General features: G+C 38.5%; 1 protein-coding gene across 1 annotated transcript in view; it reads right to left on the reverse strand.

The window, feature by feature from the left end:
* Positions 1 to 2981: 2981 nt before the first annotated feature.
* Positions 2982 to 20583, reverse strand: part of trabd2a (TraB domain containing 2A) — a 62653-nt gene continuing 45051 nt past the window's right edge. The window contains exons 6-8 of the mRNA XM_075456095.1: positions 10194 to 10284; positions 7306 to 7578; positions 2982 to 4323 (exon numbers count right to left, since the gene is read on the reverse strand). Coding sequence (XP_075312210.1) covers positions 4119 to 4323; positions 7306 to 7578; positions 10194 to 10284 — 569 coding nt within the window. The 3' untranslated portion in view covers positions 2982 to 4118. The remainder of the gene's footprint in view (positions 4324 to 7305; positions 7579 to 10193; positions 10285 to 20583) is intronic.

The following is a 20583-nucleotide window of genomic DNA, read 5'->3' on the forward strand; positions in this document are numbered from 1 at the left end:
AAGGAAATAATTTAGAAAATAAACAAACAGTATATATATATATATATATATATACTTTGTAATACTTTATACTAGTTGATAACATCACTTTGCTATAATTACTCTTCCAATCATATTACACACGCACATCAGCACGTCCAGCACGTCCAGCACGCAGCCCCTCCAAAATCAAAGTGCAGACTAATAAGACACTTAGCTATCTTTTCCTGTTGATGTAACAAATCACTTAACACTAATTTCTTGTACATCTAAAGGACCAGTTCTGGCTCCCGTTTCCTGTTTGTTTCAGCAGAACAGCTGCCTGGTTTGTGGCAGACCACATGCACATATCAAACAACTTTTAATAGCAGCCTTATCAGAGTACATCACCAACACATAAACATGGTATGAACCCTGGATGAGGGCACAAGTGTGTGTGTGCATAAACCCCCTGATTCTTGTGCTGAAGAAAGCCAAAACACGCAATCATACTGGTGTAATAGTAGGATTAAGGCTTTTATATGTTGTGTCCTTTAGAAAGCTGGTGAAAATGTTTTCAAGCAGTTGCCTATTCATGTTTCCAATAAGGTGACTCACAGTATATATATAAATATATATTAGCTCTAGTGTTGCAACAAAAAAAAATCCTTATGAGGGTAAGATTTTTAAATTAAAACTGCAGGTCCTGAAATTAACATATGTAGGAAATTATGCTCATGGGATCTTCATTCGAGGGGAGATAATCAACATCTGGTTTTGTCATTTGACCAAGCTGCAACCTCCTGGGCAAATAAATTATGCTTATGCACAAGTGCTAGATAAATAAAATAAATGAAATAATAGATAAATAAAGTAAATAAAGTATTTTTCTATTCTATTCTAGAAACAGCCATGCTAAAGCTTGGGGCAGGCTCCAAAATCTCTATAGACTCCAGTGTTTAAGTGGCCAAATTTGCAGCAGAAGTTATTGATAGAAAAAAAAGGTCTGTTTAAAAGAAATGCATATATTTAACTTGGAACGCAGTAGCCTATACCTCTCGGTGAAAGATAATAATTGGTGAAAATATAATAAAACTGAGAACTATGTAACTCTGGGCTGTGGGATAGAACACTGTAAACACTCGAGAGCATTTGGGTATTACAAGCTAATAAGCTAGCTTGCCAAGAATGATTCTTTCATCAAGCAAATGCATTTTCCCTTGATGCCTGAACTCTGTGGACTCATTGTTTAAATTGTTAAGGTGGTAAAGAAATTGATTCCTTTTGTTGAGACTCAAGTTGTCGAGGTTCGACAAAGATGTTAGAAAACTACACACACTGCAGGGATTTTATACTGTATAGTTTTACACAGTTGGTAATAGTAGAAATACTAATGGCTTAAGAGGCCTTCATCCTATAGAGTTCTGGTGCAGGATTATAAGCAGTACATCCCAGGTAAGGAGTTTAAAGCCACTTTCACACAAGCACTGGAATGCTGGAATGCTCTCGAGATGTTTTGGCACATAAGAAGCTAATGTCTTCAACATTCACTCCTGACGTTTTGCTAAGACTTCCCACAGAAAGATTTTTCAGTAAATATTCAGGAGCATTAGCTGCCGCTGTGTGGTTTTAAGTCCCTTTGATGCGTGCACTGCTTTCTTTTAATCTGGTGGAAACTGAGCATGTTGGTATTATGGGGGAGTGACCCCTCTGGTGTTAGAAAAGTAAACCATCGGATCCAGATTTCAGTTTGTCAATGCAAAAGATCAGTCCATTCAAAGCGAATGAGAAGACAGGAAATAAATATGTGCAAATCTGGCATCTGGCAAATCTGGATAGACAGACCCTCACAGTGGCAATGGGTTAATCTGATTCATGATCAGCTTTTTTTTAAAGGAATATGAAAGGTCACAATATTAAATATACAAACAGCACAGTTCAAACTGAAATTGAATTAGAGAAAAGTGAACTTGAGCTGAAGATTCTGGCCTCTGTTTGACCTTACATCAATATATCTAACTGCTCCCGCACACCGCTGTTTTGTTTAACACGCTGCTCAGCATTTGTTTGATTGAAATGAATTCGTATGACGATATAATATGTTGTTATGAGCACGGTGAAAGCACCGCATTTAGCATTCAGCTGCACTATCCCAACCACCCCTTGTGCGGATTTGGTGGATCGTTAAATGACAGATTCGACAATGTCTTCACCACTGATGTAGAAATGCTGATTAAAGTCATATCTCCCTAAGGCTGCTTGTAAGGATGATACTTTACAGGACAGAATTATGAGTCGTAGTTATTTAGGATCTGTACATGCAAAGAAAACCTCAAACTAAGTGATAATACATCATGATGTCCAAACCAACTGACATGTGATACCAGCCTCACGTTGTGTGCACTGATTTTTAGAAAATTTAGAAGTGATTTTTTTTTTCCTTTTTTTTACCCAACTCGTGTGAAAAAGGTCTAAGGTGCTGTCTTTGCTTATCATAGTTGACCCACACTTCTGTTTTCCCACTCGGTTTGGTTTATTTGTGCTGTTGTGAGAGTTATTAATCAGCACCTTCTGTGGGTCAGATAAGAGGCTCCTGCTAAACTTTTTAAGATTTTGAAACCTTATTTTACAAACCTGCTGATCTTTATTTTTCTTTTTTTTTTATCAATTCATGTTTGTCTGCTTGGTAATAAACATACTTTTCAGTAATGTGACAAATTCAGGACAAAAACGTAATGCTTTTCAGACTTTAAGTGGATCATCTCCGGGAAAAAAAAGAAAAAGTAGAATTTCTGGGAACACACTGATATGTTCTACATCCAAAAACTAACTATAAAATCAAATATTAATCTACATAAATATTTTTACAATCAACTTATGCCATAAAGGAAGTGTAACCCTAACCAATAAAAACGAAAGCACTATGATGTACGCTGTCTAGATGTGTTCATTTGTTACTGCATCATCATTATTACGGACACCAAAACCTTTGAAAAGAAACAAAAAAGAACACATTCGGACTTTGTAGTGACAAAAATATTTATAAAAAGTCATAGGGAAAGTTTCATGTGATTTACACCAAAACTACAGAAGTTAAATAAATTAAACAAATGACCCATGTCAATTCTTTCAGCAAACGCATATATCAAAGCAGGTGATAACACTGATACATAAAGCACAACACAATCATCTGTCCCTTTTGAAACTTTAATTTCAGTGAGACGCATGGCAAAGACTATGGTGGTTAGTTCCTGATATTCTGTTCAAAATATACTGCATATCTATTTATATCTTTATATAAACAACAATACTTTTGATAATTTTCTTTTTTTTTTGTAATCATTCTAAAATACATCTATAAATTTTCAAGAAAAAATATGTACAATTTACCCCCACAGAAAGTTTTTATGCAACATTAAGTACATTCTTCTAAAACGGAAGAATAAATTAAGGTCCGAGGAGGAACGCTGCTGTTTGCAAGTGAAAGGGGTATAAGAGCTGATAGAATGTCCCACAAGGTTTTTACATACAACAAACGCTAACTCGCACACACATATACAAAGACATATGGTTCCAGTTGTGCTGATGAAAGGAGTTTGATATTCAGCATGGCTTTAAATGATATTCTTGTTCTCCTTCCCTGAACGATCACTTTGGCGAGATCTCTAATTGTTGGAGGCACTGAATGTTGAAAAGTAAGAGTCGACTGTGACCCAGTTATCCATCAGGGAGCTGACAGGTCCTGCAATGTCTGTAAAAAATCCCCAAAACACTTCCTTTTTGTTCTTTCAGTTTTCTTTCCTGCTATGTTCTGCGTAAACTCTCTTCCTTTGTGTATGACATAACCAAAACGAAACCTTCGTTCCAATAAAAACTCATGTCATATGTATTTACATGATCATTGAGGACTCGGTTAGTAAGAAACATGCTTTTTTTGATTTGACCCAGTTCCAAAAGCACAAACTTTTTCTAGCCCACCATCCATGTCACCTCTTTGCCACCAACTACGTGTAAAGCTCATCTTACAACTTTTTCTCTGTGTTTTGATGCTTCCTCTATGTCTCAATCAGACCTCATATCTATTCAATTTAAACCATCAAATGTTTAAGTTTAAACTCATAAAGGCTGACTTTTTTCTAATAGCACCAACCAGTGTCCTGCTAGAGAGTCACAGTCCATATGTGCAGGATCACTGTTAACACAGTGCAGTTGAAGATAAGTAAAAGCAGCGAGGAGGAGGAGGTGGCTGAAGCAGACGGTAGGTTATGATTGTTGTGGTGGCTGCGGATTCTGTCAGGTGGCTGCACTGTGATGTAACCATTGATGATGCGAACCAAAGGGGGAGGCGGGGATGGCACCATAGAACTGTGGAGAGAAGACAAGAGCAGAAAAAGACTAATTAGTTGAAATTTCCCATCTTTATAACATTTAAGGTCCCCCAAACTGATTTCAGATTATCACTGTCAATGAAAATGGCGGATCCTGAATGAACACAAATCTCTGTCAAAGTTAGAGATGGACATGGCTCAGTTATAAAAACGCAATTATACAGACTCGACATTTAAACTGAAACACAATGACAGTTGTTTGCCTTGCTGCTTTGTCCATTTACAGTGCAGTTAATTCATTTTTCCAGTATCTTAGAGCAAATACTCAAAAACTAGCAGATGCTTGATGGGGAGGCAGCATCAGTGATGCTGGAAAATATCCTGGAACCAAGATTTCAGCTTAGAAATGCTGAAATCTTTTGGAAACCCCTTGTAAATCTCTATACATCTCAATGTATTTGACTGAAAATATAAGAATATCACACAAGTCCCAAAACTGGATAAACAGAACCAACCAAAACTAACGAGACAAAACACATGCATACTCGAGGAGGGAAATGATCAAGAAAAACACATCTGTGAGTGTTGCACAAGAAGGTCACGCAAGATACTAAAAGCAACAATAACTGCAACTAAACATCTCCCCTGTTTCAACTTTTGCCTGATCCTACACATCAGTTTGGCAGATTTTTTTCCATACAAAGCAGCTTCAACTCGAGACTTTTGATTGGTTTCCTCACATGAACTCATGATAAGATATTTCAATGTACTGCAGAATTCATCGCGCAGCTGCCATTAGCAGTTACATCGTCAATGTAAACAAGGTGAGCCAGTACCTGTGGCAGCCACACATGCCAAACCACAACACCCCCACCACCACGTTTAAAAGATGCGCTAGTATGCTTTGGATCTTTGGCGGTTCCTTTCCGTCTCCACACTTTCCCATCACTCTGATCCGAGTTAATCTTGGAAACGTGGAGGATTTTTCTTTAGTATAGTTGGGATTCTTCTGTCATGAGCAATGGAGGTCTTCCTTGGCCTACCAGTCCCTTTGCAATCACAGAGCTCGCCAGTGTATTTTTTTTTCTTATTTATGCTGTGTTAAAGCGATAGATGAAAGATTAACCACAAAAATTTTATTAATTTTGTGACAATGTGTTTTTTTTTTGTCTCAGAAATTTTAGAACAGTAGAGGTCCAATCCAGAACCACACAGACACTTGCTAACAAATGAAAAACGTTTAAGTCCGTTGCAGTTTTTCCTCAGTTTCTATAATAACCTCAACTGTTGTAATAGATCTGTTCCAATTGACTGGTCTTAGCCTAAGCCCTCACACTCTGTAGCTTTAATTATTCAGTACTAAATGGAAGATTATGTCAGACTAAAACAGGTTAAACTCTCAGCTGAAGTGAGTTTTTAACTACGTAAAGGAGGCTTTTTAAGTTTGTTTTATGAGTCAAGTTTATTTAGGTTGAAGACAGCAGGTGTGGCACGTCAGTGTGTGGCCTCGCATCACACGCACCAGAGCGCAGTGACACTACAGTAACTCCTGTCCTTTGGACTTCCTTGCCTTCCTTCTTGGCCACCTTTTCAGACTTTAAAATATACAAAGACCTGCAGCGAATACACTTTGCAGCACGCACACACAAACAGTCTGTTTCCTTTCCCCTCGAAATGCGGGGTCTCGCAGAAAGAGAGAAAACATTTCTACAGACATAATGTACACAAACGTTCACAAACCTCCTCTGTTCCCTTGGAGAACAGACTCTACTTGGATGGATTTGTCTTTCCATAACTAATTTGGAATCGTGCACACTGGATATGGAAAAAAAAAATGACCCCTGAATATATCAACACAGCTATCAAGGAGTAGACAATAGCTTAGACTAATGAAACTTGAAATATAAGCCAACATTTCCTCTTCTTTCAGATTTCCCCTTTTAGTTTATTCTGCTTACTTTGTGTTCCAATATAAATGGTCCAGGGCCCCTTCTGTGTAATGTTTTATGCTTGCTGGTCACTATGAGCCTCTGTGGTCTGACTTCAGCTAAAACATGAAAAGGAAAAAAAATGGTGCATAGATAGATTAATTTATACTAAGAAGGAATTTTCCATTTCCATTTCCAGTTTTGGGAATGGGAACAAAATTGAAATGTTTATATTGCGGCATAATTTTTCTTCAGTTGATTAATTTCCCTAAAGATTCAATGAGAATATGCAGCATGAGTCTTCCCCACACAGCAACAAGGGCTTTTTGTGTGAGGCTTGCATGCTTTTCTCATTTTCTTCTCCTTCAGTTGCCCCAATTTCCTCCCACAATCCAACTTTGTGTAAGTCAGTTAAAACTGGAAACTCTAAATTTGCCCATACGTGTAAACGAATGCATGTGGCCTATATGCATTGGCCTTCTGTTAGACTAATGCATGCTGGGATGGCTTAAAACTCAGAAAAAGATATGTTGCTTTCGTAACTGACTCTAGCGAACGGGAAGATGGAGTCATAAGTGTTCGGTCAATTTAGCTTCCTCGCGTGGATAAATATCATTAAAACATAATGTTACAAAACACTGAAGGGGGATTTGGATACTGTGCACCTTGTGCAGAAGAGTCTTTTCTTTTTTTTTGCCTGAAAAGTGAGCATGTTTTGTTGTCAGGTTAGTCCCTGCCTAGAGCTACTGTGACACCAAAGCTGGATTCTTATCAGGATTTATCAGGTTGCTATTTTCAACACTTATACCAGCTAGGAACTAGTCTGGACTTATACCACACTGCGGGGTTAATGTGTATGTTTTGCAACAGCAGGATGAGTATGGTGATGTGATACGGTGGCTCACTGAGCCTGCGGCACTGCATCAGGAAGTGTAAGTTTTATTCTATAGACAAGTCAATATCACACATTTCCATTTTCCCCTCCTCCCTTTCACATTCTCTCGAACCTTCTTCCCTGAGCTTTCATTATTGTACTCTTATATCCTTCTTTTATAGTCAATTTTCGCTACCCCCTGAAGTGGTCCTCTTACCTCTCCTCAATGCGAACCCAGAGGTCATTAAAATGCCGGTTTCGTTGTTTCTTCTGCTTGTTGCGCCTCTTTTTCTTCAGCATTTTCCTGTCTGCTTTCTCCAGCAACTCAAAGCTATCTGGTGGAAGAAGCATGTGGGGTAACAGATCTTCCTCCAGGGGATGCCCCTGATCTTCCTCGTTGTAGGGGAGCTCATGCAGAAAAGGCTCCAGTTGCGGGGAATAATCCTGGTGGTCCTCTGAAGGTGGCAAAGCAGGTCTGGAAGATCCTCTCCTGGAGGACACACATCACAAGATGATAAAAAGGTTTTGAAGGGGAAAAAAGGGGGGAAGATATATTTCTTGTAACTATATGTGTCATTTCCATACAGCACTTTAATACAACCATATTTTTGGGGAGAACGTTTTCTCCTGACTACCTGTAGCTCAAATTTGTCCTTTGTAGAGGACATTTATAAACTTGACTACCTCTCAACCCCTGCATACTACTAAAGTAACTCATTTTGTACTCTAAAGAGGACATTCAGGATTTTATTTTGATACCAAATATGTAAGGGTGGGCCTTTGGGAACTTCCGCTTTCTCTTCAAAGAAAATGGTGGACATCACCACAAGCACATTTTATGGAAAGACAAAAAGTAAGTTCAAATTAATTGTCATTAAGCTATTTATGCCTCAAAATGTTGTTGTTTTATAATACATGAACCTCTTTAGAAAATGTTAAGTCATTTTCTAAAATAATTTAACTACATTTTCTTGAAAAATTTCCTTGTTTACAAAATGTCCTCTGTAGTGGACATTTGTTGTTATTTTATCCATTTTGTCCCGTATTTTTTCAAATAAGATGGAAGGGATTCACTGACAGAATTTTACTGCAGGCTGTTGCAGTTAACTCAGATCATGAGTTGTCTGATAAGGAAGCTCAAGAAAGGTTATCCAAATATTCAGATGTATTGGGCCTCACACACCAGAGTTCAAATAGTGGCATAATCCATGACCGTAAATCAGTTCTACAAACTAAGACATCCCTTTAAGATTGTCAATGACCTTGATGTGTCTGATGAGGATACAAGCAAAGATCTTCTGTGGAAAGTCAGGCCTCTCCTAGACAAAGTGAGGCAGGGATGTCTAAGCCTGCCAAAGAACCGGGGAGTTGTCCATTGATGAGCAAATTATTCCATTTACTGGTCGCTGCTCTGTTCGCCAGTATGTAAGGGCCAAACCATACCCAACTGGACTGAAAGTGTTTGACAATAAGCCAGTGATCATGGCATCCTCTGCCTATGGCACTGAGTCTCAGGACTCTGGTGATTACCAATGCATGGCTTCAGTATGAGATTGACTGCCAGTTCTTATGTTGAAACAGATATTTTCATTGAATTTATTGATTGTCATCGTGGTTTAGTTTCACATGTATGAAATTCTAATGTACACTGTAGAGGACACGTGATATCTTTAAAATAAAAACTTTTTTTTTTAACATATATTTGCAATATACTCTTTGCCTCCCAAATAATTGGGAAAGATGAAAAAATAGTGATATGGCAACAATTTTTCATACAAAATCATGTATGAAAGGGTCAGATCTAGATTAATCTGAGACTCATTATCCTATATCAAACACAGGGATTGTGTGTGAAAGTAGATTTGCTCATTCACTGACTCATACAGAGGAGCAAGAACACAGATTCAAAGTGAGATAGCCACCCGCAGTGTGCCATGGTAGACTGAGTGCACTACAAGCTATGCAGCGGGAGGTATGAGCTCTACTTAGGTTGGCCTTTTCAACACTGCTTCATTGGTGGCCAGTGGGGAATTTGTCAGACTTATCAGCACCACAATCTAAGAAGTGGAAACAGTCACACACATGCAAAATCCCAGAAGAATGAGATGCATCATGGAGAATTATTTTGGTAAAACTGAAACATGTAAACATAAGATAGCCTACTGTACCTTAAAGAGTCAGAACAGGGGGCTTAACATTTTCAAAGGGGATCATTCATGTAGTAACATATTATCTTAAAAAGGGACATTTTTAGGATGTTGGAATTTTGTGGGATTTTTTCATCTTTCAATTTTTCACCTGTTGTTAACTTACTGAAAACAGAAAGGTTGTATGACAGTAAACATCAATCGTTTTGATTTTGAGGATTTCATATACTATTGAGATTTTGCTTAATTTGTATTTGTCACAAAATCCAGTCTATCAAGTTTGCATAACTGTAGTGACAACAAGTAGTGGAACAGCAGACCAACTGAACAACCCCAACTCATGTTCCTCTTCCAAGTGTGGAAAGCACTTTTTACAATGGTCGAAAAAAAAACTGCTAACACCCGCTAACATCTGACTTTTGAATTTAATGTGAAGTTCGGCAATCTGTCCCACGTCAAATGACAACAAGACGTGGATTTCCACTGGCTGCAGCTCACCACCGATGGCAATGTATCACCCAGATGAACACACTGATTTTCACTAAGGGTTGCTGCGGTCGAGGCAACTCAAATTGACACAGCTCACATTTTCGACTAAAAGGGAGAGATAAGACAGATCGTTTTCTTTCTTCTTTTTATTTTTTATTTTTCTCTTTTTTTAAAACCTGTCGGCTGGAAGCTTACTCTCTGTTCCACTGTGTGGGGTCCAGTGATCATTATCAGAAATGAACTCACTATAATCTAATACAGGAAATGTTTTAATTGGCTCTAAGCACTCGATTTGGGTGTTAAGGGAAACCTATTGATGTCTTGTTTTAAGGTATACCAAGAACAATAAAAATCATGGGAATTTTATGTTCCATTTTTGCCGGAAAACCTCCTCTAAATGCAACACATCATAACTTTAAATCAGTCCCAAAATGATGATAATTTTAAGACGTATTAGCAGTGTCATTACCTCTTTATGGACTGCCCGGCCGGGGTGTGCGCCACCTCGTATCCCTGGCGATGAAGCACATCAATAACTGTGTTGTTGCCAAGAAAGTGACCTGCAACCAAGAGAAAAAATAAAAATAAAAAATGGTTTCAATTTTTGAAAGGTATGTTGATCTAGCAATTAGCTAACAATGACCAACTCACAAACATTACAATCAGGCAAGGGACTTCATTCTACATAGTTTGCTATCATGAGTTACACTGGATATGCAAACACACGGGAAGGGCCACAATATCACATGATAGCAGTATGCTTTACTTGGAGGAAAAATTGGATATGCAGAAAAAAAGTGAAGGTATTGATGTTTAAAGGAAGTAAGGGAATATTCAAGGGAATATTTGGTTATTGTGCTCACTTGTTTTCTTACCAAAAATCCATTTTTACACTATAAAGCTGCAGCCAGGAGGCTATTTAGCAATGACTAGTCCAACAATTTCTTTAAGTTGACAGAATTAAATGTATGAAACAACTCGATCATTTGGCATCCTTCCAGAGCTGCCTCTTGCTAATGAGGTGAAAAACAAATGTGATACAGGCGATTAGAACCAGTATGTAATTAAGTGTTATTTATGCTCCAATTCTTGTCATCAGACATTCTTACTCTCACCATGATTTCTAATTCTCTATATTTCTAAGCCTGTTTCTCTGCAACTCATGTCATTGCAGCTTCTAGATTGTCCCTTTCCTCTAACTTTAGATGCAATGTCCCTTAGTTTCATTTCTCTAAATCTCTTTATCTCTCTTCCTCCATCCTTGATTATTCTCCATCTATCCCCCTCATATTATACCTCATCTCTTCCCCCTTTAATTTTGATCTCTCCATTCTCCTCTTTACTTATCTCTAACTTCCCCTCTCGATGTGACCCTCTCAGCTAGGTGAAGTGGGGGCATTGAGGCTTCAGGTTGCCATGTCAAGAGGTCTCCATTCTTCCTCTAACTCTGACAAAAGGGTGCAGGGGCCCATTGTTCAGGCCTGCTCAGCCATGGCACCACAGAGCTGTGTAAACAATGAGCCCCAGCACTTTAATCTGGCCTAGAGCCATCGATAGAGAGAGGTTAGCCTAGATGCGCTTTGGGTGCCATGATGCTGCCCCATAACATGAATAAAATGCTGGCTGAAACAATATCAGAGGGTGCAATAGACATTGAAAAATGGTCTATGAAGGAACCTTGGAAAAAATGCTAAATAAGCATTTGATGAGCCACAGTGAAGCACCTTTTTTATCTTTGTGAATGTATTAAGTTGTTTTCTGCCTCTCATCTCTAACCACCTCAGAGGTTTTGGTAAATGTCACTTTTTTTTATCCTATTCATTTTTTTTTGGCTCAGCCTTTTGTATATCTTGGTCATTTTGTTCGTGTGCTGAAATAAAATGTAATAAAATTGGATATCAGGTTGAATTGACCAAATTCAAACAATTTAAATTTTTATTCTATGAGGAGAGACACTTTCCTTAAGCAGTATTGATCTACAAGCTAAATATCTGGATAACCTTAAACTCTCCATGAGAGTTGGAAACCAGAACGAAGCAGAAAGGCAGTCTTTTCCAGTTTGGAAACAAGTCTTCTTGATTTATGCAAGTTTACGTCAGGGGATTAAGGTGGGACAAATGGAGCTGTTCAGCACAATCTAGGTCCACAGAGAGGTGGGCGGACTACAAAACTTCAAAGGGACACAAATGCATACACACACATGCACACACGATCGCACACATGCATGCAAATGCTATGGAGGTAAGCCAACTTCTTTTCATGTCCTGAAGGCCAATGCATTTCGGGGGAACAAGTGTGTGTTTGAAGAGTTGAAAATAGGAGTGCTATTTCATTATTGAGACAAAAAATTGTATATTATTGTGAGAAGTATGAGTGTGGGATAATTTGTGCTCTCAGAAACTTTTTATGAGCTCTTTTATAGGGTGAAGATATCACATAAACTGGACACTATGTGTATGAAAACATTATGTTTGTGTGTTCTAATGCAATATGTATATGTATTGCTCCATAAATAAACAGCCATAAAAAATGCAATATTCATTGTTCTAAAACAGTAAAATGATCTAATTATCAGGCTTTCAGTGACAAATGTGTGTTTGGTCAATTTTCTTGTCTAAAAGAGGACAGACTATGGAGGCAAAATGATGAAAATCTCAAAAGTGAAAACCAAAGAGCAATGGTTTTCCCATAATCTTTAATGGATTAGTTTTTTGTTTTTCAAAATACGCGTTTAACCTTGGGATATTCTTAAGTAACACTGTAGAAAATTACATGAAAGCTTGTGGTCATCTTTTTCTTGTTTGTAGAGCAAACTTTTCTTTAAGCGCTTGTAAACTAAATTTTGTTTAGCTTTAAACTAAGTACCATGCTGCAGTCATTTCAAAGGAAGATCACAACTACTCTGCTTAAAAAGAACACATTTCACACAGAAAATCAATGTGCCTGTGTGCGACAAAGATGCAAACAATAACAAAGTGTAAACATAATTAGAAATGATTGATGCCTTGGAGACACGCAGAGGATAGGGGCAGAAAATTATGATTCAGAAGGTCTACATTTTCTTGAAATTGTGCTCAGAGGGGCTTGATTTTCCATCCTGCATATTCCAGTTCCTTCTTGGCTAAAACTGGAGAGAACTGATGGTGTTTTATATGAGATGGTGCTTTCAGATTCTGAGCTGAGATCACAAAACACTGAAGTGACTTAATAGTGTGAAAAATTAAACAACCATTGTCCTTTTCACTGAAAAAAAAACGAGCATCATTTTTAATCTGGGGATCATTTAACTCAATAGACACAATAAAAAAGCATTTATATTAATCTTTCCCTGTGCGTCTTACTCCCAATTGACTTTCCATCCTATAGTAACTGTGTCTGAGACTGTGTCAATGTTTTCATTGCATGGCTTTGTTAGACACATCAACTCATGGAATCTAATAAGCTTAAACCCTTCGTTATTTTCTTCAAATTTACTCTTCTATGAAATCACTCAGTCAATTACTTTGATCTAAGGCTAATAGTACAAGTTACAGGAGTTTTCCACCAAAAGGCAAACATTTCTGTCCACCCAGCATTGCGTATGGTTCACGACATAAACTGTACTAAACGTATTTATTCAAAGGACTCCCACTGGAAACAGACCTGCAGCTCATGTTCCAGCCCAACCCACCGTTCCAGAGGTACACATCTGGAGTAATGTGTGACATCTGACATATATTTCCACTGATTATTTATATAAGCCAATTTCATACATTTTAAATCTATGAAATTGGCCAGAAACCTATAAATCAATGCACAATATGTTCACTGTATGTCCTTTTAAGTAGCACTGAGAGAGGGGAGATGGTAGCGATAAAGAGCTGGGACAGACCTGAAAGCTTTTATTCACACTGAACTCCCTTCAAGCTGCAGCATTTGTCCATGAATGAACCACTGAGTAAGCCCATCTCATACTTATAAAAACTTTATTTCAGTAAGTTTACTCTTTTTTTTTCTATGATGTGACAGCTTTTGCAGCGTCTAAAATGAATCAAATGAAACACAATAAACACTGGTAAATAAAAAAAAAATCATTTTCAAAGCCCTGTTTAACCCTCGTAGTATGACCACATCTCTTAAAAAGAGGCTAATCATTTTCTGAGCATTTTTGATCAGCTGTTGCTACTTGGATAAAGGTCACTGGCAGAAATAGGGGCATCCCAGTACAGCAAAGAAGTTGTAGGGAGGAGATAATGGTGTGTTGTTTGGAGGCAAGCACAGAATACCAGAGGCCAGTGATTCATCTTATGTGCATAGTTAAGATGAATGAAACCAAAAATACTAAAGATCTTATATAACACCCCACTACTTCAAAGGGACATCACATTCTAATACTGTTCATCTGTAAGTTAACAAAAGTCTTACTTGTTCTCATAGGGTATCTTTTAAAGTCAAAATAGTAAAAAGAAAGATAATTCCACAATGCCTTGCCTAACTCTGGTTTTAGCCCTGGTCCAAGCAGGCCAAAGGGACTAGGTTTCCATGCAGGCTGTCGCATTAATGCCATTTTAGTTCAAATGAGTCCATTTAAAATAATGAAAATCAATGTATGATATGAATTTAGTTTAAAACCTGTGAAATGTGAAACGGTGATGCTGTGGTCTTTCCAACTAAATCAATAACCTGACAGTCAACTGATGCTAATAACATCAGCTACACGAGTTATGCATCATGCTAACACTAAGGATTTTTCTGCTTTGTTTTGGGACTGCTAAATTAATATAGATAAATGTGTCCTGGAACACCTACAATTGTTGGACACCTACAACTATTGGAGGTGTTCGAGGGATATAATCTGAATGAGTCTTCAATCTGTCCTGAGTTTGTTCACACCTCTGGTGAGAGCTGTCCATGTGCAGTTGGATCATCCAGGACGCATCCTAACAACAAATGTAAATGGTTCCCATTCATGGGAGTACATGAAGTCTGTTGCATTTACTCTTTCAGCTAACAATAGAATATTGTTCTGCGTGTAGGTGAGAAATTTCAGAGTTGTAGGAAAGGATTTCAAGCAAGAAAATATAACTGGTGCATGGTGAGCTAGCATCTGTTTTAGATGAATCTGTTTGCTAACTTGAGGTCGCCCATCTCATTTTTTGACAAGAAAGAAAACCTCAATGACTTGCTTAGACTAACTATTTTTGCCCAGTGAAAGGAGTAATTGTGTCCCATCTAACAAACCATTGTGTTCTCAGTAAATACAATTTCACATGCCTTGATTTGAGATCACTCAGTCAAAACCAAATGTGGTCACATTCAAACAGCAATGCCCTCTAGTGGCTGGCATAATTATGTCAGGAGCAAACGAGTGAAGTCGGTGGTCGTTAGTCAGCTTTTCTTTCAAACGTAAAAAGGATTTCTTTCCAAAATGTTTCTCTCGTCGCAGATTGCAATCTTTATCTAAATCTTTTCGATTTTTTTGTTGTTTGTTTTTTTTTCATCTCGACGTACTCAAACCTTAAGATAAACTATGTTGCCCAACAGCATAATCACATTTATGTAAACAGTGACAACATCCTTTCTGAGACACATTAGTCTGTAACTTGAACAAACCTTGAGCACGCTGTTCACACCAGATGAGAACCTCAGACGTACTTGTCCTTAAGAAGACATCACGTCTCCACAATCAGCAGCTCAAGTTATTACAGCATATGGTAAGCCTTAAACACTGCTCCTTTTCCATACTCTTCAGTATTTACTTTACGGCTTGTAACCAGGGCCAAAGCTGCAGTTCTCATAACATTACACCATGTTGGATAAACAAACGCAATATAGTCAGCACTGAGGCTTTTCTGCTCCATTCAGCCTTTTCTTGCTGTTTGTGTACACACGTGTCCTCAGCAGCCCATAATCACCACCACCATGCACAGAGTGAAGCCTTTTATTGAATAACATGGTAGTAAGGTGTCATCTTATAGCTGCCTTTCTTTATTTTTTTTTGCCTTTCTGCTATTTTGTGGACATTTGATACTACAAGGGTTTTAGGAGGATCGGCTGTGTATAAATCACAGTACACTTAAACATAAAGGGAGCAAAGCTATATGGTTTAAAATGAAACCATAGACTGGATTTCATTATCTGACACTTTTAGGACATTGGTATGCGCCAAACAGTAAAAGATTCTACTGGAAAATCACACGACCCACGGCTAAGAGTCAAGGAAAACTTCAGTGTCTTCAGCTTTCTAAGAAGCTCAGCCATTCATAAAAGTGACAGTCGTGTCAAAGAAAAGTGACATGAAAATGAATGGTTATCCACTGGCATGAAAAAAAAGAAAGAAAATAACACTGTCTTCCTAGTGTTTTTTTTCAAACAATGCCAGCTCTATGTTAGCACACGTATCAAGTGTCTGGAAACACAGACTCTGCTTGCATAGCACTTTTTCTTACCCCTGGTTAAAGTTGTAGCAGGCGGAAACATTTTGTTTAAATTGGAAAATAAATCAGAAGTCACCCAATAGCAATTTGTAATCCAAGTGGCCTGACAAGACAACTACACTACCATAGTTCCTACAGGCTCGGTTTCAGCCTGCAGAAATGTTCCCATTGTGATGGGTGTGTGTCCAATCACGGGTCTAGTCAGGTTGAGCTGTCTCTATTGGCTGTTCTACAAAGCAAATGCACGTGCATGAGTTTGGAGTTTGGAGTTGAAAGACAGACGGGAGTAATGGCAGCGGTACCCGCAGGGAAAGACACAACCAACTTTGGCAACATCCGCCTTCACAGAGAAGCATGCTAAAAAGGGAGATGGAAAAAGACGGGCGAAGAGACAGTCTGACAACAGAAGGAACAAAGTGTGTGTCACTCTTGGCAAATCCTTCTAGTGATGGAGAGAAATAAGCGATTACACAACACTGACGCTGAGACAGTTCACATTGACAGGAAAACCCTGTGTTCTAGTGATTTTTAAATATGTTCTAATGGTTTGTCGCAAGCTGATAGCCACTATGACTCCCTGTGTCAGTTGTTGCTGCCAACATTCTGTTAACCTGGCTGCTGGAGACCAGGTTCTATTAACAAAACTGACAGTTTTTATCCTGGCTGCCTACTGTAGCTTTAAGTCGTAGAGTCATATGTCTTTGATGGACAAGATGACTCATTAAATAAAAGGTAAACCTAATCCACTGTCAGGCTGGCACACTTGTAATAAACAAGATCATTTTGAAAATAAGTCTCATATCAGACAATATGATTGAATACAGTCAGTCTTCGTCATTTTAATAGTTTGTGGAAAAGCTTAATAAGTGTGTTATTTATGTATTGACATTATTATTATCTATGTTTTACTGATTTGAAAGCAGGCTTTTTTGCAGCATTTTGAACAGGCCAAAATCTGATTGAGAACAGAATGCTCATTTATATGTACAATAATAACAGAATATTTTAGATGTATACAAGTTCTGAAGACAGAAAGCTCACTTTTATGTTTTCTCACTTTTAAAGGGATAGTTCGGGATATTTGACATGGATCTGTATGGCATCACCATAACCAACCAGTGTCGTGCATTCAAACTGACTTACCCCCGACAGTGTCCTATGAGCCGAGTTTTTGTCCAGTGTTGGTCAAGGCGAAAGTAGTCCGGCTTGTTTGCTGGGGTCAAGAAATTAGCGCGTTTTTCTTCCCAAAACAGTACGTGTGCTAAAGAGTGATTTATTTCATCACAAAAACCGAAGCCGGCAAAAGTCACTCCTCGTTATCACTTGGGCCCTATACTGTCTCTCATTGTGTATCAGTGCGCACGTCATTCTGACCGCGAGCTGTGCGCACGAGTCTTTCTGTTCTTTGGCAGTGCTCAACACTTACTCTGCAGACAACTGGCCATCGGGTCCAGCTGGTCTGGGACGCCTCTTCCAGTTGATCTTGGGAACATGGAAAAAAGTTCTCAGACGCCTGCATTCAGGAGTGCAGGGAAGTCACCGTTATTTGTGATGCAGGCAGCAGCTGTCCCGCGCCCGCCGACATCCTCATCTATGGAAAGGTTTTGTATCTGGGGCATAACTAAATCCCACTCGTGTCAGCAGTAACATTCCACCTCTGTCTGCATTACTTCGCACTTCAAACAAGTGCACCAGGATTTGTCGGCCACCCTGGGTATCGCAGCTCCAGCAGTGGCTCCAGCTTCTGTGTCCATCACTTCTCTGTCCACCCTCTCTCTTTCTGCCCGATCTAAGTCCATTTGGCAAACTTCCTCCTCAGTATAAACGGGTTCATAAAGATACCCCCTTGGCTCTGAACGGAAGTCAATATGTTCCTCGTCGCTCTCGTTGTCAGACATCTTCCCGAGCAGTAAACAAAGTGAACTCGTGCGCACAGCTCGCGGTCAGAATGACGTGCGCACTGATACACAATGAGAGACAGTATAGGGCCCAAGTGCTAACGAGGAGTGACTTTTGCCGGCTTCGGTTTTTGTGATGAAATAAATCACTCTTTAGCACACATACTGTTTTGGGAAGAAAAACGCGCTAATTTCTTGACCCCAGCAAACAAGCCGGACTACTTTCGCCTTGACCAACACTGGACAAAAACTCGGCTCACAGGACACTGTCGGGGGTAAGTCAGTTTGAATGCACGACACTGGTTATGGTGATGCCATACAGATCCATGTCAAATATCCCGAACTATCCCTTTAAGGACCTACTACTGGAACAAGGGTCTTTTGGGGGTTTATACTAACAGAGATTACCTGAAAACTTTGGGGTGGGGATGTGGGGATGCAGAACTTAACATCTTTAACTGGTCAAGTATTCCTAGCTTTTCTTTCTCACATTTATTCTCATTTTGTTTATTCCGCAGCTCGCAAACTCAGTTAAGTTTAGAGCCAATTTATCTGTCACTGTTTGTAAAAACAACATCGAAATCTCAGCCATTTATGTTGACTTCATACAGCTGGTGAGACAAGGCGTGTACCAAACTCGAGAATAATACAATTTGAAATAAAATGTTAATCTGTTTGCTTCACGGTGGCTATGTTTGAAGGCCTAAATAAAAGCACCCACGACAATATTGTGACGTGACTTCGCAAAGTGAATGCTTCTGATAACTGATGTCTAAAGTATTATCTATACTGAGGATGCATTAGGCTTCAACTTAATGGTGATCCATTCAATATTTAGAACAAAAGTATTTAGATAAAAAAAAATCTGTGGACCAGCATAGTTATGGGATATGCTGTCTGAGAATATTTTCTTTTGGGAGTCTATCAGATATAGAAAAAGGATGGAAGAACCAACATCGTGAGCCTGGTTGTTGCATAATAGGAAAATTCATGAATCCCAAATGTCCGTGGGATTCATCCTTTATATACCATAAATGTCTGTGCAAAAAGTCCATTGGAAACAGGTTGGGATATTTTTACTGGACCAAACTGCTGCATCAACAGACATCCAGCCTAAGAGCCACGTTGCAAGATACAACACAAAGAATGAAGTAAAGAGACATTAAGTGCTTAATATAGAGACATAAACCACAATTAACTTACTGCAAAGCAGCAGTCAGTGTTGTTTTATTTAAGTGAATCTTCCATTTATGGACAGTCACCAACTTGTGGTCTTGAGTCTTTTCTTAATGTTAATATTTGTATATCCCTACAGGCACCAAGATTCTTGACCACTAGACGGGCCGTGGAAAGCCTTTTTGAGAGTGAATGCTTTTGGCACGAATCATTTCGGCATGATGTAACTTTCAAATGTATATCGTCACTTTGATGTTAATATAATAGCAAAGGGTATGAAGTCAGCAGCCAAAACCGAGATATATTTGGTCAAATGAGAATTCAGCTTTGGTCCCAAGAAAAGAGAAAACATTCGATTTATTCTTTATTTCTAAAAAAGAAAGAAGTAAAATAAAAAAAAAAGCCTTTTTTTAGAGGAAATCAAAAACAGAGACTGAACAAGAAAATTTCTCCTTGAGGGTAAAACAACTGCCTGAGCCCAAGTCCACATCTATATATATATTGTTTTAGAAAATCTGAACTTATCCCACAATCGTGCCACTTTGCAATTGTTTTTGAGTCCTTCGTGACATTGTTTTAATACAAAACGCCAGCAAAAGGAAAAAGCTGTGACAAAAAATAAAATGGCTCTGAGAACTGGAAAGACAAGCAGGACTGATCACACAAGCCAAGCTTAACAATGTATCTGACTATTCCATGAAATAAGCCGATTTCTTAAGTCAGCCCAAAGAACTTTAACATCTCAACCAACCTCAATGGCATCTCCCTCCTTTTGTTTTCTCAGGCATAGTGATCCATAGTTGAGAAACAGACCATTTGTTGAAGGAAAGACAGACAGAAAAGAGGGAGGAGACAAAAAGAACTTTACATGTAAAGGAAAAAAAAAGGATTAGAGACAAAAGGAAGAGGCAATGCAAAACAACACGGGAATGTCGTCAGACGGTAAGTCGTCAGATGCCAGACTGTGATAGTTGTGGAGACGAGCATCTTATAAGACCTTCAGTTTTTGAAGGACAATCTATACTAAGATGATTAGAATGACTCTTGATGCTGCAAAGTCTACTATTCAAAGCAAGGCAGTTTGAAGCGGTATCTCAGTTTTGGGAGTAAGTTGTCCAAATATTGTAATGTTTTGAATCTCTCTGTCAAAACCTAGCCTGAAAAATACAAATGTTTGAAGATATTAGAGCAAGACACAAATACATCATCTAGAGAAAAAAAAATCCATCATAAAATTCCAGGCATGAAATCATTTAAAATATTTGAGACTAAAAAAAGCATCTATGGGAATTTTAATATGGATGATAACAGGGGTAATGTCCCAGTACTGATGGCCAATGTGGTTTGTATAGCAAGCTATACACAGACA

This window comes from Odontesthes bonariensis, chromosome 22 (assembly GCF_027942865.1).
Source record: "Odontesthes bonariensis isolate fOdoBon6 chromosome 22, fOdoBon6.hap1, whole genome shotgun sequence".
NCBI lineage: Eukaryota > Metazoa > Chordata > Actinopteri > Atheriniformes > Atherinopsidae > Odontesthes > Odontesthes bonariensis.